The sequence below is a fragment of the Vidua macroura genome, chromosome 5, assembly GCF_024509145.1.
Source record: "Vidua macroura isolate BioBank_ID:100142 chromosome 5, ASM2450914v1, whole genome shotgun sequence".
In the NCBI taxonomy this organism is placed as follows: Eukaryota; Metazoa; Chordata; class Aves; order Passeriformes; family Viduidae; genus Vidua; species Vidua macroura.
Window position 1 is genome coordinate 572,484 of NC_071575.1, and position 26,869 is coordinate 599,352.

At 42.3% G+C, this 26,869-nt stretch overlaps 1 protein-coding gene across 8 annotated transcripts in view; it reads left to right on the forward strand.

Annotated features, from left to right (window-relative positions):
• CALD1 (caldesmon 1) overlaps positions 1-26,869 on the forward strand; it is a 227,158-nt gene that overhangs the window by 191,242 nt on the left and 9,047 nt on the right. For 6 of the 8 annotated variants that reach the window (XR_008437262.1, XM_053978271.1, XM_053978268.1 and 3 more), the window contains 6 exons: positions 6,690-6,836; positions 7,814-8,801; positions 9,448-9,522; positions 14,094-14,236; positions 18,967-19,216; positions 20,988-21,128. Coding sequence is in view for 7 of the 8 variants with exons in the window: in XM_053978271.1 (XP_053834246.1) it covers positions 6,690-6,836; positions 7,814-8,801; positions 9,448-9,522; positions 14,094-14,236; positions 18,967-19,216; positions 20,988-21,128 (1,744 nt within the window). In the remaining variant the exon portion in view is untranslated. The remainder of the gene's footprint in view (positions 1-6,689; positions 6,837-7,813; positions 8,802-9,447; positions 9,523-14,093; positions 14,237-18,966; positions 19,217-20,987; positions 21,129-26,869) is intronic. The other 2 variants (XM_053978273.1, XM_053978274.1) reach the window with 1 other exon arrangement.

Sequence of the window (26,869 nt, forward strand, 5' to 3'; positions counted from 1 at the left end):
AATATAGCTCACTGGGTAAGGCTGTGGCATAAATTATTTTGGATTTTATATGCAATAAAGCACTAGAAGCTGGAGGTGGTGGCAGCATGCAATTTGCTCTGGACTCAACAAATACCACATTAACCACAGTGGTATGCACACTGATTGGGTTTTGCTCCCACTTTTTCACGTTTGGAAAAGCAAGCTTGTTTTGTACACTTTTTTGCATGTTTGCCAAGTGCCAGGGAAACAGAGATCTGGATGAACTCCACCAAGCTTCAAGAAAAACAGTAAAAAAAAATTATCCGGTAGAAGGTACTTGGCCAATTATTGTTTTCTGCTTTCTTTTTTTTTTTTCTGTTTTCTTTTTTTTTTTTTTTCCATGTGAAACTTCTAAATTAGACCAGATTTGATATGCTACTCTGCTCCCTGGCAGGTCAATGCCATGTCTATTGTTATGCAGCAAAACTGCAGAGCATTAGGCTTCACATATTGAGAGAATTATGTGCTTCCCCTGGTACATTTCCAGCAAGCACTTTTATCTAAATATAATATACGTTGGAGGCAAATTTGACATTGTTTCGGTAGCGGAAGGGTTTTATCCTTCATGTTTGCAGCCCTGTGCTGGATTTATGCTGAGGTGCTCAGAGGCAATTTAGCAGAGCTATGTGGCTGTGGTTGCAGAATCTGCTTGCATTTCATATTATGAAACAGATCATCAGTTTTAAGCCATGAGGAAAGGGGGAAAAAAAAAAAAAAGAAAAATAGGCGCGTGCATGAGTCATTCTGCCTTTGTGCAGAGCGATGCTGCGATGGTCCAGATGGATCCAACTGCGAGGCCCAGGTTTAGGGCTTGAATCTAAAACCAAAGGAGCTGTGCTGTTATGAGCAGGAAAAAAGAAAAGAGACACGGCATTGGAAATCTTGGGCATCTACAGAACTGAAATTTCCATTTTCAACAGAAACCGGTAATTTGGGAAGCCAGGATCTTTCCTAGAGGCTTCATTGCCACCCGCAGCAAAGAAATCAAATCTCTAGGTGGTTTTGGCTTTAATTACTTGGTAGTCACCAAGGATTTTTTTTTGTCACTATGGAGTCCTTTTTCTTGTGCTTCCTACTGTGCATATCACATTTTATCCCTCATTCTTCGATGTGGATGGCTTGCACCTTAGATTTCAGAATCACACTGTTAGAGGGATGAAAGCACCTACTCTTCCCTTACCTGTTAAAAAATCTAAATGTCAAAAACATCAAAAAAAGAAACAAAAAAAGTCACAAATCGAACCTCTTAGAAGGCCTTTTCTTTCCCGTGCTTAACTGTTTTGTCATGTACACAAAATAACAATCTCTCAGCCAAGTCCTTAACCAAAGTAAATAATCTAAAGGTTTTGCTCAGCTGAAACAAAAAAAGTGTTGCTAAAATGGCCATTTTAGATATTTTAGATCAAGTTTTAGGGTAGAAGAAATGTTTCTAAAGGTATGGTAGAAAATTAAGGATGCCAAGTCTGACAAAAAAATGTTCTTCTGAAAACATATTTGATAAGTGGTCAGGAAAAAAAATAGTAATCCTTGAAATCTTTGGAGCTATGAAAAAGAAGAAAGTGTATTAGAAACACAGTATGAAAATGAAGTGAATGAGAACATAATACACTGAAAGGTGCATCAGTCTCTGTTTTGGCTGCACTGTGTGCATATCTGGGTAATTTGCCTGCTCAGAAGTACAGGCTGTGTAATTGTGGAGAATGGATGGATAAACAGTAAAAGTATTTGTGAGACAGATAAATTGTGGGCAAAGGAGAAACATGTACTGTTTGTAAATGGAAGGCTGTAATGTTTAAGTCCAGCAGGTGCCACCATATAATCTAGTCTAACTTCCTATACATAAGTGTTAGTGGAATTTCACCAAGCTATCTACAATGAACCCAAAAAATCAGTATTATTTTGTAGTATAACTTCCAAAAAGGCATCCATCTTAATGCAGAGATTCAAGAGATGGATGTTCCATCATTTCTTGTGTGTGTAATTATCCTCACTGTTCAAAACATGTGCTTCATTTCCAGTTTTAATTTGTCTGGGTTTCATTTTCAGCCATTGGTTAATTTTATCCACTTGTCTCTCCTACATTCAATGTGGAAAAAAAATGGTGCATGTCAAATTGAGAAATATGTGAAAAATATGGGTGTTAATAGCAGCATTCATGCACAACATTGGGCTGAGAACTGTGGTGGCATGTCTGCATGTCTCCACCATAATCCCCTGTTTTCACTCACTACATCTTTTTCAAGCATGAACATTCTGGACTGAAATTCTGCTCATTCCCTCATAAAAATGAATCTTCTTGAGCAGGTCTGAGCAGAACTCTGGCAGCTCTCACTGAATGATGGAGGAATGATTAGAAAAAACAGTTTTCCCCACAACTGCCCCCCACCATTTAGCACATTTTTAGATATGACTTGAATGAAATACAGCTGAGATTGACACGCAAAGCTTGAAAGAGAGAGGCACAGCCCTCTGTGGAAGCATGTGCCCTTGTTATGGGTTTTTCTTTTGAGGTGAAGATTGATCAGTTGTTTATATTCAGGTTTTGAAGTGTGCCTATCATAACACAAATTAGGCAAACAATAAAAAGATTGAAAACATATGTAATCATAAATAAAATGGGACTGAATATCAACAGTGACACAAAGAGCACTCCCCAGTGGGTATTTTAACAAAGTCCATCCTCACCCCACCCATCCTTTCAGGAAGAGCCTGGGTAAATAGAAAGACTTTCTAAGAGCACAGAAGGCCAACAAATTCAACTTTTATAGGCTGAATCTGGCAGTGAAATCTGTCATTGAGGACATTTTACTGGCATCCTCCATCTGACATAAATTTGGAGACACAAGTCAACAGATATCACTTCAGCTGCTGTGGTCTTACGTAATAAAGGGCAGAGGTCTTAGAAGTAGGTTAGGTTGCAATTTGGAGGTGCAGCAGTTTGGTACAGGATGGATGATCTCATTTCTTGGGGTGGACCACAGGCAAAATCAGTCTGTAATACATGTAAAAGCTTCAGGGATAACAAAGCAGTGTGGGAAAGAGGTTGCTGAATAGGTGCAATTGTGTCTAATTGAGTCCACGTTGTGAGGGCACTGCTAAGAATGCAAGGTGTTTCTGCAGGCATAAAAACCAGACTGACATTTGAGTGAACCATGAAGGAAAGAAGAGGCAGCTATGAGCTGCCTGCTTAAAAATCTTAAAGGCTTTTGTTCTGCTTGGAATTTTTTCATTTATTTCTGACTCTTGAAATGGAGTTCGAGTTCAGATCCACAGCAGTTCTTTCTCCCTGACTCCTCTAGAATGGAGTAGTGGGATCCAGCTCAAATTAGGCAGGTTTTTTTCTACTCCTGTGAAAAATGAAAAAAGGATTTAGATTCATCAGGTTTATTTATGACTCACTGAGGGCAGATTGTGCTACAAATTATAAGGTTTCTCTTTAATCAGAATACACACTGTTTAGAATGGGGACCAGATTTTGCCCTATCTTCAAAAATTGCCTACTGTAGCAAGCCTGTGAGCTTGATCAGGAAATTTCAGTGCTGTCATAATTCAGACAATAATAATAATGTACTAGTACTGGGCAAGGAACTCCAAACCCAGAGTGCCTTAGATAAAGCTTGGGCTGATTTGAGGTTTCAAGTGGAAAACAGTTAAATCTGGCTTGTATGAAATGGTTTCAGCCCCATGATCATCCCAGCTATTACCAAGTTTCTTGCTGGGTTATAACTTTACATAAATTCAGTGTTTGGTGTACAATACAGAGTGCTGTAATTCTCTGAGAAAGATCTGAAGCAGATGGCCACATCTCCTGTATTTCCAATCCAGCAGATTTATTTTTCACTCAAAGTCCCCCCCCTCCCCCCTTCAATCTGAGGGCAACATTTTTAGACTTAGATACTAATGAGATTTGCTGTTGAGATCTTCAGGTCTGGGATTTCAGTCCTTGAGAGTTGTACTTGATGATCCTTGTGGGTCCCTTCCAGCTCAGAATATTCTGTGATCTGAGTATTCCACAAGAGAGTGTTATCAGCTGGCTTGGCATGCCTCTTGGAGATCAGGCTGTGTTGTGGTCTCATTGCCTGAGACAGCTGGGACAGCTGACTGTGGAGAGATACTTGCCTGCAAAGCCATGTGGAAGGTGACAAATGGATATAAGTTCAGTTTAATTTAGTCGCTGGTGTGTGCTGGGCAGCAAGGCTGCTCTCCAAGGGTGGAGGAACAACACAGCCCAGTGTGGAACATCAGATTTCCATCTGATAAACAGAGCTGAAATCTTGGAGACATGCTTTTTATTATTTATTTACTCTTAGTCTGAAGAATGTCAAAAGATGTAGGCAATTGGGAGATAAGCTCTGAAGAGCTCCCAGATTGATTTTGCTTGTGATGGGTTGCTACAGAGATCTGTAACAGTGGGAGAATGAGGGTCACCCCTTACACTGAAAGCAGCATTAACACAATTGTAAGGAAAACAAGAAACACATCTCTTAAAAAAACTGCAACTGGTTCTTCCTTATGACTGTTTCCTGATTACTGGGCAGATTGCATGATTGCTGGTGAACAGAAATGAATGCTTAAGGCAATTCTCATGAAAGTACCTGGTGTACTTGCTCGCTGTAGGAAACTGCTGTGATATGTAGTAAGGCAATGGATGTGTTTAGAATCATATTAAGAAACATTTTCAGCTTTCTTAACAGATGATCTATGTGATAAGTGTCCAAGGACAGGAAGTACATATCTGTTTAATGGATAAGGTTTTGTGGGAATTTTTGCTTAGGGTATTCTTTTTATTTCCCTTTTTTAGTTTGCTGAGCAAATGATGGTATAAAAAAAGCATTTTAAAGAGGCTTTTAAAATAATTTGTTCTCCTTGCTGTGTAGGGGTGCTCTGTGTGGATACAGGGATGGAGTAAACTTCTTCATCTTTGTGTGGTCTCACTGCAAAGACAAATCCTGAGCTATAGACACTGGGTATTGACTCAGTTGTGGCCATTGTTCAGCTGCCACAGGCTAGGAGCAGTGTGTCCTCTCCTGTGCCTTACAGCTGGACTTCAGAGGTGAAAAGATCACAGACTTCTTGCAGCCAACATCTTACTAATGAGGGGGGTGTCTGTGGTGAGTTTGCTAATGCAGTTTTATTCCAGAGTCTCTTTCTTGTGGAAATTAAAGACCCCACTGATTTATTATTGTATTCATATCCTTTATTTTCTAGAACTAAATGAAATATTGATACCCCTTGAATTTGCTTACAAATAGCAACCTTACCTTCCCTGCATCACACCTTTAGTGCTTTTAATTTAATTCAGCTCCTTCCTTTCTTCCTCATCCCCCGCTGTGATCCCTCATGGCCATGTTGCTCATGGTTTGCACTCTCTTTGAGAAGAGTTGTTTCTATACAGAAAAAGCTCTTAAAGCAGAGCATGAAAGTAGCAAATTAAAATCCTTGGTGCACTGAGGATGAAAATGCTGTTCTTGGTCTGGCAAGTGGCTCAGCCATATTTTACACTTTAAATTCTTAAAGCAAAATTGGGGCAACTGAATCCCTGCCGAACCTATACTTTCACCCTTCTTTCAGCAAAGGAGAAAATTAGTATCAGAACATGGTGATGGGAGAGGTTTGGCCCCAAAGAGTCTGATTGATGGCTAAATCAGAATGGTTTTGTTGCTTTTAATGTTTAAGTATTTGCAACACAAACATTATCTATACTTGATTTTAGTCAGTGCAGAACTCTTTTTTTTCTATGTTCATGGCTGCACTGCTAACTTAAATGTGTGATTATGTAAAGAAGGGAGGCTTCTTAACCATGATGTGTCAGACCACTGCCAGAAGCAAAGTGAATGAATGTCCTGACTGGGTCTGGCACATTCTAGCTTCCTAATTCACTTTCCCTGCTCAAAAAGATAAGAGGAATGCAGGCCTTTCCCTTTATCTCACACAGTAATAACCTCAGCAAAGATTTGAATGGGACACAGGATTATTAGGATTTTAAGGTCTTGCTTTCCTTTTCAAGCAGGATGAAACTAAATGTAATCATCTGTTGGGGCAGATGAATACAATGGGTTCTCAGCTGTAGGCTTTCATCACAGCAGAGATCTTGTGTGATTTGGCCTGGCAGGGCTCAGGGCTCACAAAAATTTTGTGGGTGTCAGATGTTTGGCACTCAGAACCAACCACTGAGAGCTGTTGTCATACTTGTGTCTCCCTGCTTTCTAGTCTTTAAAATGTAGAATACCGTCACCATTTTCAGTGTGTGATATTTAGAGGAGACTAATGAAAAGCTGCTTTACTGAGTCCAATTTCAGTTGTGTGGGCCTGAGCAACAGTCTGCTCAAATGCTGCTGTGAGTGCTCCGACAGGATCAGGGTGCAGGCTAGGAGGATGTTTGCTCAGCTACAGAGCTGGGCTTTTATGGATTTGGTGTTCTCTTGGAGCCAGCTGACAGTGTGGTGTGGCTGCTGCCTTCACAGGGACTATCTTCTGAAGTTCACTTCTGAGAAACAAAAGAAAACCAGGGTTTGAAATGATGCATCTCAATTTCACAGAGTATTTTCACAACAGCACATGGAGCAGCCGCTGTAGCCATGCTTACTGTGCTCTAGAAAACTGCTTTCTGGGATTTTTTTCAGTGTCCAATTTGCCATAGCACCGATGTGTCCCTCTCCCTGTTGCAGGCTGTCCTACCAGAGGAACGATGACGATGACGAGGAAGCCGCCAGAGAACGGCGCCGGCGGGCTCGGCAGGAGAGGCTGCGGCAAAAGGAGGAAGGAGATCTCTCAGGAGAAGTAACAGAGAAGTCCGAGGTTAATGCCCAGAACAGGTAAATGTCTGATGTTGTTTAGTGACAAGCCAATGGTGGTTTTTGTTCAGAGTAGTGTCTGGAAGAGGTTTGCTTTGGTGCTTGAGTTTGAAGTAGTGGGTTTGGCCATCATTAAACTGAAGAAGGACCTTGCACCGTGAGGATCAGCCTGGCTGTGTCTGCATGGTAGGGTGGCTCATGGCACATATCCAGGTGTCCTCAAGGCTGTCTGTGGGGCAATTCAGCTGGGGCTCCTGGAGGCTCTCAGATTCTCCCAGCCAAGGGTGCATCTGGCCTCACAAAACACCACATCTCTTGTTCTGCTCACAGGGGTCATGGCACCGTGGGGCCAAAGCACTGGGTGGCACCCAGCCTTCAAGCTGTGGCTGCAACACACCTGCAAGGTGCTGGGTGTGAGCTCTAGAGCACAGCACTCGCCTGGCATTGTCAATCTCAGACAGGTATAAAGAGGAGAAAAGCTTATGCAAGGAGGTGACACTTGAAATCATAGAATCATCAAAGTTGGAAGAGACCTTTAAGACCATCAAGTCCAACCATCAAGCCAGCAGTGCCCCTGTGGCCCCTAAACCATTGCACCATATCACTCCTATCACCACCCACTTGTTTCAAAGCTGAGTGGCCTCCCTGTCTGTCCAGAGCTGGCCTTCCTGTCCGTCCATCATTTGTTTAGTTTCACAAAGTCATAAATAATATACCCAGATTTCCAGTGGCCATAAGACAATTGATAGAAAAAACCAAAATTGTGATGGCAAGTGCTAATAGATATCGAGCACAAGAAGCAATTCATTTAAGGCAAGGAGAATGGATGTAGATAGCAAAACAGCAGCTAAATTTTGAAGTGTGTAACCTGTTGTGTTTTCCAACCGTGGAATGATGATACAGCAAGCCTTTTTCCTAGAAAGAGTGAAGTGCATATGTTGTTAGAAGGAAGTGTTTTTGGGTTTTTTTTGAAATGCAAACCTGTCCCTTTTACGCAGCGTGGCAGGAGAGGAAAGCAAGCGCTCCACAGATGATGAAGCTGCACTGTTGGAGAGGCTGGCAAGGCGGGAGGAGAGACGCCAGAAACGTCTGCAGGAAGCCCTGGAACGTCAAAAGGAACTTGACCCCACGATCACAGATGGGAGCTTGTCGGTGCCCAGCAGGAGAGAAGTAAACAACGTGGAAGAAAATGAGACCACGGGGAAAGAGGAAAAGGCTGAAACACGCCGAGGACGCTATGAGATTGAGGAGACAGAAACAGTTACCAAATCGTACCAAAGGAACAACTGGAGGCAAGACGGGGAAGAAGAGGGGAAAAAAGAAGAAAAAGACAAGGAGGAGGTACAGGAGGAGAAACCGAAGGAGCTCCCCATAGAGGAAAATCAGGTAGATGTGGCAGCAGAAAAATCCACTGATAAAGAAGAGGCAGTAACTGTAAATGCAGAGGAACACAAAGCAGAGAATGATACAAATGCTGTGCCAGAAGGGACACAAAATGCAACTGATGCTGTAGATAAAGAGAAGCTTAGGGATGAGGAAAAGGCTGAGGAAGAAAGGAAGGAGGCAGAAGAAAGGGAGAGGTTAAGAGCAGAGGAAGAAAAGAGGGCAGCTGAGGAAAAACAGAAAGCAGAGGAAGAAAAGAGGGCAGCTGAGGAAAAACAAAAAGCAGAGGAAGAAAAGAGGGCAGCTGAGGAGAGGGCAAAGGCAGAAGAGGAGAAGAGGGCAGCTGAGGAAAGAGAGAGGGCTAAAGCAGAAGAGGAGAGGAGGGCAGCTGAGGAAAGACAGAAAGCAGAGGAGGAAAAGAGGGCAGCTGAGGAGAGGGCAAAGGCAGAAGAGGAAAAGAGGGCAGCTGAGGAAAAGGCTAAACTAGAAGCAGAGAAATTAAAGGAAAAACAAAAGATGGAAGAACAGAAAATAGAAGATAAACAGGTAAAAGAGAAGAAAGTAGAAGATGAAAAACCTCAAGCAGCTGTCTTAAAAAACCAGGTACAGTAAACATTTTGCACCAAAATAAGACACCTGTGGTTTGTGCGAAATGTAATGCAAAAAATGCAAGAAAAGATTGAATTGGAATTTCCTCACAGATCTAGTCCTGTACTGAAGTTACTAACACTTGTGCTCTATTTTTAAAAAGAAATCTCCTCCTGCTTACCAATAATTCAGTGCACAACAGGCCTGACCTCACTCCATCGTTCAGAGAAAACCTTGCATGTTCAGACCTCTGCATGTGCTTTTGCTGCCTTTTTTTCCCTCAGCTGCTATAAAAACTGGCCTAATGCAGTAACACATGAGGTGGAGGCAGACACATCTTGGCAGAAAATATTATGAGCACCTGTTAGAGTGTGTGAGGAATGCTGTGTGCTAAATGCAGTCACAAGAAAGGGCTCTGTACTGGGACACGTGAGCATGATGCCATGCCAGGGAGAAAGGCCCAGGTGGGGGCAATGGGAGGATTTGGAGAGGGTGGAGGGGGCACAGCTGCACACAGAGGTGTGGGCACAGCAGCACATGATGGAGTTGTGGCTGCACACTGGATTGGTACGTGAACACGGCGTGGAGAAACAAAAATGCAAACAGGTGCGATGTTTTTGTCTTAAAAAATAAATAAATTATTGAAAACCCAAAAACAAAGGAGGAAGAAAAAGTGGAAGCTAAAAAGGAAAAGCTGCCAGAAGAGAAGCTCCAAGCTACCTCCATAAAAGATCAGGTAACTCATAAACCACTGATTTAGATGTGATAGGGAAACTTGTGATATGAAAACAAATAAGGCACCTATAAGTGAATGTTGCTTCTTCAGCAAAGTACTTAAGCTTGTGCTCCACTTCAAGAACATGGGTAATCCTGCTGAAATAAATAGGGATGAAGCTCCTTAAGTGCTTAAAATTAAGTAAATTCTTAAGTAGTTTGTTCTTTTGGGGCTTTAGGACCAATTCCTGTTTGTCTTAAAACAAATATTTCAGGAAACTCAGTTCAGTCAACAACACAAGTATGGTTTCCCCTCTAGGGATGAATTTTTCAGGACAGTATCAACTAATCATCCTTCTCTGGTTTCCTCTCACTTTACTGCGAACTTTTTCCCTATGAACAAAACCTACTCTAATCATCATCATCATCATGATTATAATTAATAATAATCATCGTAATGATAATAATAATGTAAGCCCTTTGGCCAGCAGACTGCCTTAATTAATAATTCCCCTGCAAGCTGCAACACCCTGTGATGTAAACTGTGCATACCCAAGATTCTTCTTTTGTTTTAAAGAGAAAATCCACCAAAATTACTGCATTGCATTTCCACTGTAAACACAGGAGCTGGTGGCATGGTGTTTTACTGTATGGTAAGTAAATAAGAAGTGGGGACCATTTACTACTCCTCAGGGTGAAGCTGGACACAGGGAGCCACGCTCAGTGCTGTGCAGTGGTTTGGGTTCAGTGCAGCTGCTCTCAAAACAGCCCCTGATTCTGATTAGGGGAGACTGCTCAGAGGCTGGCCAGAGCCTTGGAAGTTTGGACCCATTTGGGTTCAGGCAGGTCTGTGTGGCTTAAAAGGAGCCACAGCACAGGTTGCTGCCTGTCTGGTGGACTGGGAGCATTGAGAGCTGTGGAGGGTCCACCCCAGGGTCCTTAGTTAGCAGAGGAGTTTGGAACGTGCTTGCAGATGCTTAGCTCACCCTCAGAGAGCAGTGAGGAAATAGCTGCACAAAAAATAAGGGATGGATTATATTAAGAAGCAGAACCAGTTTCCACTATTTACTTTTGCATGCAATCTTTGAATATTACAAGTAAATGTAAAGAGGAGTCTGTAGCTGACCACAAACTTTGATTTGTGGGAACTTGAGACACAGTTGTCCTGCTTGCTCTTATGTAGAGCTTGGCCAGCTCTCCCTGGAGCTCTCATCATGCTTTTAAACCCTACCCACTGGGCTAGATTATTCCAGGAAATTGGCAAGACTTATAAAAGTTACTTGTGATTTTAGTGTTTCCATCTTTGGATGCTGAAGCTGAGACAACTTAATAGAATCCCACTTCTAGCGCAATGCGGAATACCCATCCCGAGCATTCAAAATGTCTCGAAAATCTCAGATGTTGCTTCTTTATTGTGAACAAAAATTGATGATCAGGCAAGATCAGGCTCCCATCTCCACTTCTCCTCCCTCCCACCCCTTTCCAGGACATACAAATTCAGTGAGGTCTCTTTCTGAATGTGCATGCAGCTAAGAGGATGCCAGTGTTCCATGAACAAGACCTGGGGGGAACAGAGTGTATCTAAATAATCAGGTTTTGCTTTTGCTTTGGACCTCAAAGTTCAGGTTTTGATTAATTTGGCAAGAAAAAATTTGTCTCTTTTTCTGAACTTCTGCACAGTTTTTCGTTCTTACAAGTGACCTTAGAAGTTCATACGAACAAGCTTTCTCATGATGTGAGACTCCTGGTATTTCCTGCTTCCAGTTTGGCTAGACGTGCTGCAGCAGTTGCTTTTCTCATGGCATTTAGGGATGGCAGTTGACGCTGCAGGGGAGCCCTAGACCCAGATGCCCACAGCTTTTAACTCACCAAATATCTGAGCCCAAGTAAAGAATCAGATCTCCCAGATGGGCCCCAACCTCGGTAGCTGATTTGTTTCAGTCTGAAGGTGTTCAGACTCAAGATTCAGAAATCTCAGCTCTCAAATAATAGCATAAAAATCGAACAGAAAAGAGGCAGTATGGAAAGAGATATAAATACATAAAGCTGGCAATTTGTTAACCATGCCTTTGGTCATGTTCTAGCTTGATATCAAGATTTGTGTGATGTATCACATGTAAGAACATGTGAGCTATTTCAGTTCAGGTAACATCGCCTGTCTGCTCCAAGTGGAGCCCTTTTTGAGTTCAGCAGAAGCTGAGTTAGTCTGTAATTTAGGGAAGCAGTGAGACAAGGGAAAGAACTTATCTTGTTGCCTGCCTTTGGAACGAGATAGAAAAGTTTCTGCTTCTTTGCTAATCAATCTCTACTTTGGTATCAAAATTAGTAGGAGAAGGATTGAGCCCAAAAGATGTAAAATGTTTCTGTAATATCTTGTTTTACCATCTTTTTGAATGAAGAGGCCAAGCTGTGTTAATGGTTTTCTCAAATGCAGACACATTATCATAAATCCTACTGGCTTCTGAAATTCTATTTCCTAACCTATTAATTTTTAAACAATATTGTTTTAATATTAGTTTTCTCAGTGATTTCAATTAAGATGTAAGAGATACAACCCTCCCCAGTGGACCTGAATACATAAGGCAGCTGGAAGTGTTGGCGTTTTAAAAATAAGACGTAGAAAGGTCTTGATGAAAATCTCAGCAAAGGAAATCTTATGCTCTCAAAATCCCAGGACAGACATCCTGGCACAAGAAATCTTGCAACCAATCAACACAGCTGGTTTCAGCATCACCCTGACTTGGGCTGAAGGGCTGGGAGATTGCTGCTGTGAACATGATCACCCTGATTTGGGAACGCCCAGAAGATGATGCTGTCTGATGGCATTCAGCAGGATAAATGAATAGCCCTGCTTGTCTCAGCCCAGCTCCTAGAAAGCAGCAGGACCAGTCCTCGAGGCCCTCGCTTGCAGCAGTTGCAGCATCAAGACCAAAGAATGAATGGCCATGGAAGCTGAACTCCCCTCTTGTCCCTCAGGGAGCTGCTGCCAGGCCTTGTTGGCAGGAGAGGGTGGGAAAATCTGCACCGCTCCTGCCTGCTCTCAGGGCAGACCAGATGCCTCTGTTGGTTGTGCCCAACATCCCCCACCGGTAGGAAATTTGCTGAAGTGGTTTAACCATGCTGTGCTCACTTATAACGTGTGCTGCCATGGTGGCATCCCTTGCATCAGCTTCTCTGAGCAGCAAACTGGCCTCAGGAAAAGTCAGGCTCTGACTCTGGGGCTTCACCCTGCACCAGCCTAATTCAGTGCCTTAGGAGGATCTTGGCTTTGAAGGCTCTGAACTCATCCTTTGTAGGTAAAGATTTTGCTTCTCCAGGAGCTGAGATGGATGGATGTTCTTCCTCTTTGATGAGGAAGAACAGAAATTTCTTTTGATGAGGGGTGTGAAGCTGTATACTTCTTTTTCATTTCAAGGTGCATCTTAAGACACCTTTGAGAGCAGCTGTGTTGCAGACAGGAGAGTTACAGAAGTTCTTTATCTTTCTAGCTAGCAAATGGGATTGCAACAGGCTTCCAAAGTATTTATTTTCTAAAGGTCTCCATTTGAATTCTACACAGAAGGTATTTCTTGCTTGCCAGCTAGAACCTTCCTTCAGCACAGAGCAGGGGAAAGCAAATAACTACTTTGGAAGTAAACGTTTCATCTGCTGCTGTTGACAGTTTGTTTTGGCTGGAAGTCTTAACTAACAGAGAGTATTTCTACCTGAGGATGCATAACTTAAATTAATTCACCTTCTCCTTTTACCAGCATCTAGCCATGACTCAGCATGCTAGGGTCAGGCCATCTGTGGTATTGATAAATACTTCAAGCTCATAACTCTGAAGAAATACTGGAGAAGGAAATTTATGCACAAAATATTCTTGATTACTATTAAGAATCATAAGACATAACTTTTTAAGGATAAAGGGAATTTTTACTCGTGTTTTCCAGAGCATTTCCTTCTTCACAGGTTTAAATATTCATGTCTGATAATGCTACCCATGACCAGGACTGTACTTTTTGTCAGAGTAAGTTTTGCTCTGATATCAAGATGATTTTTTTGTTTTGGCCATTATTCTTGCAGTTATGAAGTATCCCTCTGCTGTGACACTGAAAAGAGCATAAACTTTGTCAAACAAGCTTGACACTTGTTGGAGGCTATGTGTTATTTTTATTGCACCAATGCCCTAAACCTGGTACCAAAAATGTGTTGGCAAGTCCCAGAGAGTTTGCAAGCCACAATCTTAAGAAACAAGAAGGTGAATGATGCTGCAATGGGAGGAAGAGCTGGGGCTGCAGTTGCAGAGCGAAGCAGTGTGGTGGCATAGTCCCATGGCCACAGCCAGCTTTCACCAAAGACTGATAATATTATTTTCAAGATGCTTTGACCTGGAATTCAGGTCAAGACAGCAAAGTGACAGCTGATCACAGTTAAGAGCTTTGCAGACCACTTCTACCCTACAGCACATAAACAGTTTGAAGACAGTTCCCAATCTTACCAAGAAATTTGTATTTCTCAACTGTTATTTAGAATGCCTCATTCTGACCTTTTTTTTTTTTTTTTTTTTTTTTGGTGTGTTTTGTTCTGTGATTTGTGCTGTGTTCTGAACAGGTAAAAGATGACAAAGGTAAAGCACCCAAAGAGGAAATGAAAAGCGTCTGGGATCGTAAGAAGGGCGCTCCTGAACAAAAGGCTCAGAACGGAGAACGTGAGCTCCCTGCCTCCAAACTTAAACCTACTGAGAATGCTTTTGGGTGAGTTCCAAGTAAGAATTGGGCTTGCTTGTCTTACAGCTGATCAGGGGCCATCTCTGGGTCTCTGCTTGTGGCAGCTGAGGGGAGGAACTGGGCTGGCACCATCGGCAGTGCCTCGGGCTCGCTGGGCTGTACCTCTGTGGTTGCTGAGCTGTCCCCGCTCTGCTGCAGGAGCAACATGAAGGCCTGAAAGCAGCTGGAGATGGCCTTGCTCCTCCAGCAGAGACAAGAGGCTTGGTTGTGTTCTGCTGGAGCTGTGCTTCCTTACTAATGTCTAATATCTACACAGAGGCCAATAGTGACAAAACCCTAGATTTTTTGTTCTCTAATTTTTTTGGTCAGATCTCAGCTTTTACTGTAGTAACCTATTTCCAATTACCCACCTATCTTTAATTAGCAGAATAAAGCACAATCCAGTTAGTAACTCTAGAAAGAGCTTCTCTCTTGATTCCAAGGCAAACATTGAAATTAATGGCTTCTGTAGAAAAGTGTTTTTCCAGTTAGGTAAAAACCTCTCCTAGCCAAAATAATATTTTTTTTATTTATTATTTTTTCCCTTCCTTTTTATAAGCTGTGTCACAGTTTGATTTTTATTTTATTTTTTAAGGAAATGTTTGACTTGTGGTTATATTGGGAAATTCAAAGAAGGTAACAATTTTCTAATGAAAATTTTATTTAAAAGGAACCTGCCTGCTAAAAGCATGGGACACATGAAATAAAAATTAAGTTCTTCCTTTTAGCAGGAAACTAGGAGTGAGTAGGTTAGAAATCTAAATTTTTCTCCTTCTGCATCTCTCTTCCTCTTTTACATTGACACAGGCAAAGGAAAGGTTAAGCTCTCCAGGCACTTTGAGAAATCTGAGCATGGCAGATGGGATTTGCTGTTGTATCTCAGCATTCCCTCATGATTCTTCTGGGAAAAACAAACTTTCTCAAAATAAAATGCAGTTCAAAAGACCCTGGAGACACCCTGCCCTAAGGCCAAAAGACAGACAGTGATGGAGATGGAACAGCAGGAAACAGGCCTTGCTCAAAACTTGGGTCACATCATCAATAACGAGAATGAATTTCTAAAAATATTTTTTGATGTGTTTTCATTAGCTTTACTTCCTGTGGGAGACAGGCATTAGTGGCAAAATGTAGATTTGAGTTTCCACTCCTTTTTTTTTTATTATTTCCCTTTTTCTCCTACTGTTTCATGAAAGTGTGAGGAAGCCTGTTCAACAACCTTTTATCAGTAGAAGATTTGGGTTGGTAAAATCAGCAGAGGTGCCAATGTTTTTCGGGTTGTTAGGTATGAATTAGGGCTATTTTCTAATGAACTGTCTCCACAGAGTTGGGGTTTCTCTGGAACTGTGCTTTGTTCCTTTTTTTGGGTTTTTTTTTTTTTTTTTTTAATGTACACATCACATTCTATTTAGAAAAAATATAACTTGGCTAACTTTCAGTGGTGAGAACTGAGAACAAAATAGGGTAGTGGAGGCTAATGAAAAATGTTCTCTCTCTTTTGGTCTATGTCAGACAGTGAGAGAAATACAGAATAAAATCCCATTTTATGGTTTCCCCTTCCCACCTCCCCTCCCACCTGCCTTCCTCCCTATTCTCATGCAGGACTGCAAAAGTCCTAAATATGATGTAACATGTTTTTTCACATTGTTCTGACATTTTTGGCTCCCACAGGCCACTTCTCTCCTTTTCCTCCTTGTCTGAAAGCTGGCAACCAGCTTCATTTCTTAATACCAAAGAAGTGCCACAAAACTCTTCTTCCACCCAGCACCTCCGTACTAATTTCCCAGTGTTGACAGCAGAGAACAGAGCTTTCCCAGGATCTGTTGAAAACAGAGGAGTTGGATGTGGAGGAAAATAAGGATAATTACTGCCAGCAAACTGTATTGCTTGCTATTTTGATTATGCAGAACCAGTCAGGGAAGACCTGTGAGCAGCACAAGAATAAAGTAAGTTCAAAACTTTAAATATCCTTCTCTTGAAGGAGGCCAAAACAATCACCCAAGGTCTGCCAGCAGGGATGTTCAGACTAGATTCTGCCACTGGCTCAGTCAGCTGCAAGCTGAGTAGCTGCTGGTTTCACTGAGGCTGACTGTACTGAGGGCTAACCTTCCTTCTGTGCTGACAGACAACGGAGTGGCTCTTCCTCAGGACAATCTTGGCCAACATTCTTCGTTCTCTTAATAATGAAGGCCAAATGTTTGCCCTTGCCAGGGGGATCATTCTGTCTGTCTGAAGGGACTTCCATCTTCTTTGGGCCCAAAGCTTGCAGGTCTTGGTGAGTTTGCAACACAGATTTAGAGACCAAGAGGCAAAGGAAAAAAAAAAAATATTGAGGTTCCTGAGTTTCTTTGCTGGAGGGGCTGAAACCTTGCAATGAAACAGGAAAGCCTTAAGATAGCCAGGGATTTCTTTTGTCCTGTGCAGCATTAGGTGCATTGGATCTTTGGAAATTACATTGTAGAGTCTTGTGGAATGTTTTGGGTTCTCAGTACTTCTGCAAACTGAACCAGAGGTATTCCAGGCTGGACACCCACTCAAAATCACACCTCAGGTATTGCTCTTCACTTTGCTTTTGAAAGGGCTAGATAAAATTTTAAATTAAATTTCCAATGTGTTCTCGCAATACTTGGTCAATTGTATCTGTATTTTTCATTTAAAAAAGCAGGAGTTCCTTTCTGTAATTTGGCATCACTACCTGATGCGTGCCCTTATTTGTGGCCACTTAAATTAACTTATCATGTTTTTTTTTTTAGTGATACAATTCCAAAATTATGCATGCCATGCTAAAACCAAATTTCATTCAATTTGGTAAGATCATGTGGGGGCAGAGAACTCTGTGTTAGTAGATTTTATTATGCTATTGAAACTACAAATAATTTAGCTCTGGTGCTACAGCCTCTTTTATATAGCTGATTCCATCTGTATGAGGCATCTGTCTGAATGAAGCATCTTTGCAGGACTGGGTGTGATTGGATTGCAAATTTATATGGAATTTGTTTTTTATGTTGTCATCTCTAACAGTTACTGGTGGAATCTTTGATTTATACTGTCTTGTGGTATTACATTCTGCAGCACTCTGGTTGCATTAATGAAGTCATTTATATCCATTTATTTTTTAGATGCCAACAACACAAAGTTTTTTTAAAAATTCAATAAATACGTTCATCTATCTGTCTTTTTGTAAATACTCCTTGTCAGCAGGAACATTAAACACACTTAAGGAGCAGACATTTGTCTAAACACTGATGTGGTAACTATTTAACAAGGTGATGCTATCTCACTCTGTTGGAAGCATGCACTTCACCTATGCAAATTCTTTAGGTTTGGGGGTTTTTTTGGCTTTCTTTCTGTCTCATGTATTACATCTGCTTGGAAAACTCCTGTTTTTTTCCTGTGGAAAGTTACCATTAATAATTTCCAGTTCCTTACTAAAAAGTCATATTTTCCCCAGAAAATGTAAGCAAAAGCCCTGATGAACCCTTCTGTTCATACATGCTGGTGGAGTTAGAATGATGGGTGTTACAACTGAGATAGGAATATTTTTATTTTTTTAACACTATTGAAACTGGAATTCTCACTCTCCTCTCTTATTTCCTCCTGTTTTCCCTGAGTCAGGTAAATTCTTCTATCCCCAAAGAGGCTTGGCTTTTTCTAGAGGGTTTAAAAAAGATATTTGCCTTTGAAAACAAAGGATTAGTGCATCCTTCATGACACAGAACATAAAATAGGGTGGCACAAGTTCTCAGGCACAGTGGTGCATGTGGGAGAGGCTCCTTCCTCACTGGCAGGGATGGGAGAGGTGCTCCTTGTAATATCCCAGCCTAACAGCAGCTTTAATTGACAGAAGGCTCACAGTGGAGGAAATTGTACTTGAAAACACAAAGTGAAAAGGATATAGACCCTAGTTTTGGGGAAAGTGTAAAAAACATGGGACTGGGCAGGAGGCTGAAAGCTTTCAGTACAAAAGATACAAAAGTACCTTTTGTACTGATGCTACACTATTCTAAGTGTATTTTCAGAGGAAAGGTGACATTTTAAAAATGTTGCTAGGCATCCAAGGTACAATTTTTTTTTTTCTGCTGGGTTTTTGTGTCTTGGTCGGTAGAAGTTGTTTGCTTCAAGACCTGATATATGCAGCTCTACACATTTTTTCCTCTTTCTGTTTTCCCGGTGGAAATGTTTTGTATTGTAAAATGCAGGCAAACCCAATGGGAAGAAATGATGATGTCCAACATCAGTTCAGAAGGCTGAATGATTTCTTTATTATAATTGTGCTATAATACATTAATATACTATTTAAAGGAGATACTAAAACTACATACTTGCTTTCTCTATCATACCTAACTCACTCACAACTCATGACCCTGTTCAGGAGTGCAGCCACAGGTGGGTTGGATTGGCCACCAGCCCCAAACAATCCTCACCGGAATCCAAGCAAGCAATCACCCCAGGTAAACAATTCTCCAAACACATTCCACGTGAAAAAATCAAGGAGCAGGAATAGAAATTGTTTTCTCTTTCTTTCTGTGCACCTCTATGAAAAATGCTGAGAGAGAGAAGAATGTGCTGCCACAGTTTTGGACCAGCCATAGCTCGCAAGGAGCAGCGCGTGTCAGAAGGCAGCGCCCGGCCGTGCTGCTGCTGCTGAGCGAGAGGCAGCAGCTGGCGCTGGCCAGAAGGGCGAGCCCCGTGGCACCGCTTCTCCCTCGTTGCCTCCCCAGGCGCTCCGGTGCGAAGGGGGCCGCGGAGGAGGCGAAGCCGGGCGCCGAGGCGCTGAAGCGGCTGGAGGATCAGCGGCGCCGCCGCGGCGAGAGCGAGAGCGAGGAGCTGGAGAAGCTGAAGGAGAAGCAGCAGGAGGCGGCGGCGGAGCTGGACGAGCTGAAGAAAAGGCGGGAGGAGCGCCGGAAAATCCTGGAGGAAGAGGAGCAGAAGAAGAAGCAGGAGGAGGCTGAGAGAAAAATCAGAGAGGAGGTGGGTGTGAAGTACGGAGCGTTGCCCTTGGGTTTACTCCATTGTTGCTGTTTTACTCCCGCTCTCCTCGCGCCAATCGACAGCTCTTTGCAGCGTTGTCTAGTGAAGGCCTGAGGTAAAACATGCAGCATCCATGTTATAAATTGAGGCGAATAATTTGTTAAGCCTTTCAAGAGTCAATCAGAAATTTATCACAATCCAGGTGATGCGGCGCTGGATTTCTCCCCCGCCAGCTGCCGGCACCAGGCCACGAGTGGGCTGTTCCCAGAAAGCAGCACAGTCTGGGATACGGCTGTAGGGCTTTGTCTCCACAGCACGAGCTGTTAATCGTCAAGAGCAGGAGCGAGGACAAGGACAGGTCTTTAGTATGGTTTCCAAAAGGATTCACTCTACGGACGGGTCAGGGAGCACCGGTGTGTAGGGGCTTTTGAACGGGGGCAGTTCAAGGGGAGGGGATAAATCAGCAGCTAATCTGAGCTATCCTGGGGAGCGGTAAAAGGCAGGGTTCACAAAAACATCTTCCAATGAGGGAAGTAGTGGGGGGTGTTGGGTAACATGGACTAATGGGAGACCTTACTTTTTTTTCTGAAGGGGAATTCCAAGCAGGGGGTTGGCACCAGGTAGGATTGACGGGGGGGGGTGGGGGGGTATAATTTGGACCAAGCCATTAACTTGGGCAATAACAGAACATACCATTAGGAGTGAAAACACACCTCAGCATCCAGGGTATAAAGAAATGTTCTCTTTCTTCATAGGGACAGACAGGGCTCAAAACTCTGTTTTCACGAGTCAGGATTTCTTCTGAGATAGCTGCAAATTTCTTATCTTCTTGGGGATTCAGAATCTTGAGGCAGTGCTATAGCCACTGATTTTTTTTTTTTTTTTTTTTTTTTTTTTTTACATTATACAGATTGAATTACAAAGTGCATGTCAAAATTTATCTGCTGCAGATGGGCTGGAATGCTAATGTTATATATAGTTACAATGGGCTAGATCTCATTAGGGAGATATTCTTGTCTATTTAAATATTGAGTATCCAACACATCTGTTTTCTTGTACTTCCTCTGCCAAGGGACTCTACAAATAGGATTTCCAAGTCTCTGGTGCATCATTTAGGAATGCTAGTTGTTTGGAAAAGAAATGGTAAATGAATAATACTGATAGTATCTGGCAGCTGAATGCCAATTCCTTTAATGTACTGAGCTCTTTACAGCAGACCTCAGTGGATGCCAACATTGCACAGTACCTTGCTGGTCAGACCCCACTGACCAGTGCTCACTCTGGTGTTGCTTTGAGGCCTTCTGGTTTGACTTGTAGCTCATGAAGCAAAACTCATCTCTGGAGAGAGATCTGCAAGCATTTACTCTTGGGTTTCTTGGCCACCTATTGATTTTTCCACGTTAAATATTAACCTTGGCACAGTAAGTGTCAGAGTAGAGGGACAGAAGAACAATACCAATGTGATACATGAGAATACAGAGACACTGAGCTTGAGCCTTTTTCTCTGTTTAAGTGGAACTATCTGACAATAAATTTGGTGACTTTACTGGGAGGAGACACTAGAGCAGCACACACTAATTGTCTTCCTGGCATCCTTAACTCTGTGATGGATTCGCATGAACACCTTTATACATTTCAGGCAGATCACTGAACTATTTCAAGGGATATAAAAACTATTTTTAGAAAATCTGTAAATGTTTGCAGGGCTGCACAGCCCTGCGATGGTGATGTAGATTCTGAAAAAAATGAGTAAACATTCATATTTTTCAAGGAGGAAAAGAGGAGGATGAAGGAAGAAATCGAAAGAAGAAGGGCTGAAGCTGCTGAGAAACGCCAAAAGATGCCAGAAGATGGTGTGTCTGAAGACAAGAAGCCATTCAAATGTCTCAGTCCTAAAGGTTCATCTCTTAAGGTAACCTCCCCAGTAGCATCTATATAGGACATAAAAAGCAGTGGGGTTTGTAGTCCAAACCAACAGTCCAACACCAAAAGCAATGTTGAAATACTTGTAATGAAACCCAGGAAAATGCTTTGATAGACTTAGCCTGAAACCTATAGCTGAAAGACTTCATTCATTAGGATGATCGAAAATCAGAGTTCCTTCCTAGAAATAGAGAGTAGACTGGCAGCTGTCTCTTCTTGATGAAGAATCTCCAAAAAGGATCTTCACCTCCACGAGAAAATGATTTTTGAAACTTAGGGTAGTGATACTGTGTTGTTTTAAATTTATTATAGGAGTGATTTGTGAACTGGAGTAGAATCACAGAATCATTTAGGTTGGAAAAGATCTCTTAAGACCATTAAGTCACAAATGTTCTCTCACTCCTTCCACATCCACAGTTATTTTCTTGCTTGCCAGATTACTTTGTCCTTAAGCATATTCAGCCTAATCATCATTAATTGTAACTGACCTGTATGGGAATTCTAGCTTATGTCTAATCCCCCTAAAAATAACATCTAGAAGTACTGGGCTGGATTTCATCTTCTTACATAACAAAAAATACAAACCTCACCCTTCTGTTGCTGCAGGATTTCTAAATGGTCTTTTGTGGCCTATATTATATCAGAAGTGTGATAAATCAATTAAATGGTCTTTCAGCATGGAACAGGAATCCTGGCCCCACTGAAATTATTTGGAGTATTGTTTTGGAATTCAGTCCACTTGCTTTCTCAGCTCAAGCTCAAACTGCAGATCTATTAATGTTTTCAAAGTTCTTTTCCTTTTTTCTTTTCCTTTTTTCATTTTGTGTCATTAGCCATTTAAGAATCCAAAACATTTGTCAAAAAAGCCACTTAGTGGGAAATAGGAGAGAAAATAACCAGTTAGGAGCTCATTGAACTATGAATTGGATCTCCATGAAACTAAAACTGTAACTGTTGACTGAAAAATTGCATTTGGACAAAATTAGCTTTCCACTCACAGAGAGCTACTCTTTGATCCAGTCTGGGGATTTGGGTCTGTTTTGGGTCCAGTTCTAGCAAATACTGAGTCCAAATGTTTTTGAATGGACTCGCCTTTTGCTTCTAAGATACATTTGAACCTGAAATACTGGGACAGAATGCACACAGTTGTAAACAAAGTTTGCAAATCTTCATGACTTTGATTAGTTAAACCTGGTCTTGCCATTTTGGTTACTAAAGATGATGTCTATAACAGACACTATAAATGTACATCTTCTTCCCAGCCCTCCTGGGAGGGCTTCCTTTTCTTCTGTTTATTGAGATGCCTTTTATGACACACATTTGGAGCTTTAATTCACAGAAGGCTCAGAATGGAGGAAATTGTACTTGAAAACAAAAGTAAAAAGGATATAGATCCTAGTTTTGGGGAAAGTGTGAAAACACACTGGGCTTGGCAGGAGGCTGAAAGCCTTCAGATACCTTTTGTACTGATGCTACACTATTCTAAGTGTATGTTCAGAGGAAAGCTGACATTTTAAAAATCTTGTTAGGCATCCAACGCACAATTTTTTTTCTGCTGGGTTTTTGTGTCTTGTTCGGTAGAAGTTGTTTGCTACAAGACCTGATACATGCAGCTGTACACATTTTTTCCTCTTTCTCTGTTTCTGTCTTTGAGAAATTGGTGATACTCTACAGATTGCAGTCCAGTGTCTGTGGGTGGCCAGTGTAGATATGTAATGTTGTAGAAGTTCACACCCCAAACTGTTTCTTGGCATTCTGTGGTCAAGAGCTGAGGGGAGAGTAATCTCAGTTTATTAACCTGAGGTGAAACGTGATGTCGAAATCCAGTTGTTAGAAGACAGTCTGTTTTGTTACCTGTAATTTGGACTGACTTCCCAGGCTGGTCTCAGCCGGTTGGCACACAGCTTTCTCGCTGTCTGCCCTGCACTGCCCAAGTTATCTTTTGATTTGTAAAGCATCTGGCACAGGTTCTCTCCTGTGATGGATGCATCATCTCAGATCTGCCATGAGTCATGTGAGAATCCCAAATGCACAGTTGTGGGTGGGTGGTTGGAATGAATACTGAAAACAGGGAGGCTCAGTATAAAAATAATGTATGCTACATGTGCACATTCTGACTTCTCCTGGGTAACAATCTGGCAAAGCACCTTTTTACTCCTTCCCTGTCCTTCCTGATGTGATAAGCTTTTGGGAAGAAGGAGACGTTCATAGGTGTGGCTAGTGTGAGGAAAGCAGGGTGTGCTGATTGCCAAGGGAACGACAAGAACAAAGGAAAGGAGGGAGCTTAACGGAGCAGCAGTGAGAAAGCTGTGTGCCAGCCGGCTGAGACCAGCCTGGGAAGTCAGTCCAAATTACAGGTAACAAAACAGACTGTCTTCTAACAACTGGATTTTGACATCAAGTTTCACCTCAGGTTAATAAACTGAGATTACTGTCCCCTCAGCTCTTGACCACAGAATGCCAAGAAACAGTTTGGGGTGTGAACTCCTGTAACTCAGAACTGAGAGACAAAGATGTGCAGCTCCTCTCCATGTATGACACAGCTCATGGATGCCCAAATGTAAATGTACATATATGAACATGGACAAAATACACATATCTGCTTCTATTTAGGAAAACCTGCTGTGATTGTCTAGTCTGGCCTCTAAAAATCACAGTGCTGACAACTCCTGTTGTTTTAGCTGGTAAATACAGTGTTTCCCTCAAACCCGAGACAATACTTCAGCAGAACTACCACAGTGTGGAGTCCTCGCAGTGACAGCACGAGGGTTGGATCCTTCTGAGGGGACAGTGAAAAGAAAACATGCCAAGTAAATATAGGCCAAGTTCCTCCCTAGCTCAGGGACAGAAGCAGCTTGGATTTCTCAGGGCTGGGTGGCCACCCTGTGGGCTGCAGTGGTACCAAACTTCTGTTCAACCTCTGTCCTGTATCTTGTTATTTTTTTTTAATAAGGACAAAGCCTGGAACAAGCTCTGCTGCTCTCCCATCTGCCTCTAGCTTGTCCTTTCCCTAATTTAGTTAATGCAAAACATGATGCATTCAAAGAATGACATTTCTTGAAAAATCTTTGATCATTTTGCTTCTCAGACGAGTTCATTCCTCATATTTTCTTTGAGAAGGAAGGTTACTGAGCCCTTGTGTTCTATTCTCTGGGTTAATCAGGAGAGAACAGTACTAAGTCTCCTCTTGGGGATGAGCACCACCACTAGAGAAATGCAAAAGCAGTTAGGTGTTGAGGGGAGGCAGCAATGGCAGGAGGCTGGGATATCCCTGTATTTGGAGGAAATGTCTCCTGGGAAACGGGCTGATGTGGCAGCCAGCACTCTCTGCAATTGCTGACAGCTAACCCAGAAGATAGGACTTTTCAGAGACAATTTTTTTCTTTAAAGACCCGTGTTGTCCTATCTCATTATTGCTCTCAATACCTGACAGCTGGGGCAGTGACTGGAAAGAATTAGACTCCACACAATCTTCCTAGTTCTTCCTAGACAAGCTATTCTTGAGGGAAAACAGAACGGTAAGAACAGGATATGTGACGTTTGTTTTTCCCCATCTTTGATGCTGATGGCAGCACTCGAGTCTGGTAGGTAAACTGAGCTAAACTGGCACGCTCTGCTCAGGTGCTGCTGACAGCAGGGAAAAGCATAACTGTGCTTAATGAAGCAAGAGACTGTGTGAGCCACTCAGGGAGGAAAGGAGAAGCCTCTCCCAGGGACTACTGCTCCAGTGGATTACCACTAGGTCCTTCCACATGTTGGATATGAGGCAAAATTAAAATACAGGGTTTTCTGTGCTTGTTTTTTATTCCATTTCTTCCTCGACACTTTTTTTTTTTTTTTGATGATCCGTTTACAAGTTTGTGTTGCATAACATCCAATGCACAGTTTAAAACTCCAATGAATCAATGTAATACCTTTCTATGAAACAAGTTTTACTGGGAATATCCAATGGTTTTTGTTTCCCAAGTCATGGTCTCATATTATGTGTTAACTAATTTTTTCTGGTCGTAATTTAATTAGAGGCTGGCAGGTTGACTTTTTTGAGTTTGTGTGTGTTCTGAAAGTATTCCACGGTCAGAAAACATAGTCCAAACTATTTAACAAGATCCTGATAAGATGAATGCAGTAAAAAGATTATTCTTATTTCCTGGTCTGAAACTGAGAAAGGATCTTGAATTTTATGTTAACCACCTTGCTTTGCCTGTTTCTTTTACAGATCTATTTTGTCATACTGTTTACTGTATGTGGCAAACGTTTTAAATTCTTTGCATGGAGTTTGTGTGATATGCAGTGGGTAAATGACCTTTAGATGTTGCTGTGCAGTCCAAATGTGTTTGACTTCTATGCTGAATACACGTGTTTGTTTGCTCTAGGTGTATTCGATGTCTGCTTCTGCTATCTTTTGAGGAGGATATTCTAGAATATATCCTCACATAAATGTGCAGAAGGTATTTTATCCTTCCATGCAAGGCACCAGCCAGCTTCCCCAGCCAGAGGGCCTTGCTCAGCTCTGAGGGTTTCTTCCTAACTCTTTCTTGTTTAGTTTCTGGTTTTGCTTTTCCACTCTCCTCTTCTGAACAGCCCCTGACTTTTTCCTGATCCCACAGCTGGTGCTTTGTGAACTGCTGTTACCAGTGGGGAAAGAACGACCCCACTTTTATCTTTTTACTACAACCACAAGAAAAATGTTCCTCTTCCTTCCCAACTCTTTCACCAGTGCCCACTGTAGCCCGCTGTGCAGAAGCATCCCTCCTACCTGCACATAAAAAGAGTGTGAAGGTCCTGTAAATGAATTATTAGGCAGTTGCCTTGAGTCCTGGTTCTTTGAGAGAGTCCATATTATTCGTCCTTGCTGCCCACCAGGGTTTCACTGATGCAGCTGGGGACAGTCTGGGGGTGAACTTGCTCTTGCTGGACTAACTCATCATTCTGCTGCATTGCTGGTTATGACCCAGAAATCAGCACTGGGGGAAACTTCTACTGTACCACAGCAGAAGTGAGGCGATGTGTTTTAAGTGACCATCCATGTGTTTGGTCACTTCTGAGCCATTTAGCTGCTCGTTTTGTGGCACTGCCAGCTGCATGTCCTCTGGGTGAGAGAGCTGTAACCTTTTCCTGCGGGTGTGCAGGGCTCCTGCTCCTGCCGGTCTTTTGCTGCCACCTCGTGACATCCTTCCACTGAAACAGGGGCTTTGTCCTGGCAAAGCCCATCTTTGCACTCAGGACTGCTTTTAGCTCGTGTTTTGGCGACTAAAGCTGGTAATGGGAATGATTCTGTAAATTGTATGTACGTTTTAGAGCGTCAGAGGTGCCTTTGAGCTGGACGGGTGGTAGCTGGAGTTCCTCCAGTGAGCTCCTTTGGCAAATTCTGCACTCAAGTGAACTGCCTGCTTGCAAGGGCTTGAGAAATAAACTGTGCATGCCCTTTGATGGGACTGCTGTGGGATTTAGTATTCTGGGATAGCCTTGGATGCTAAAGGCACTGAAGAGAACCATTTAAAGGAATGACTGTCATTGCCTTGTTTTAAAGGCCTGAATGCCAGAGCAGTCACGGTTAAAGTAAATTGAAAATAGAGAGCCCCTGCTGAGACTGGGGAATCCCAAGGAATCCAGCCAGGCTGATTATTAATCATTTCAATCCCCTGGAGCTGCTTGCATGTATTTTACTTTTAAGTGAAACTGTAGAGCCTGGCACGGAGAAGTGGAACAATGCAATGTTGATAAGACTTG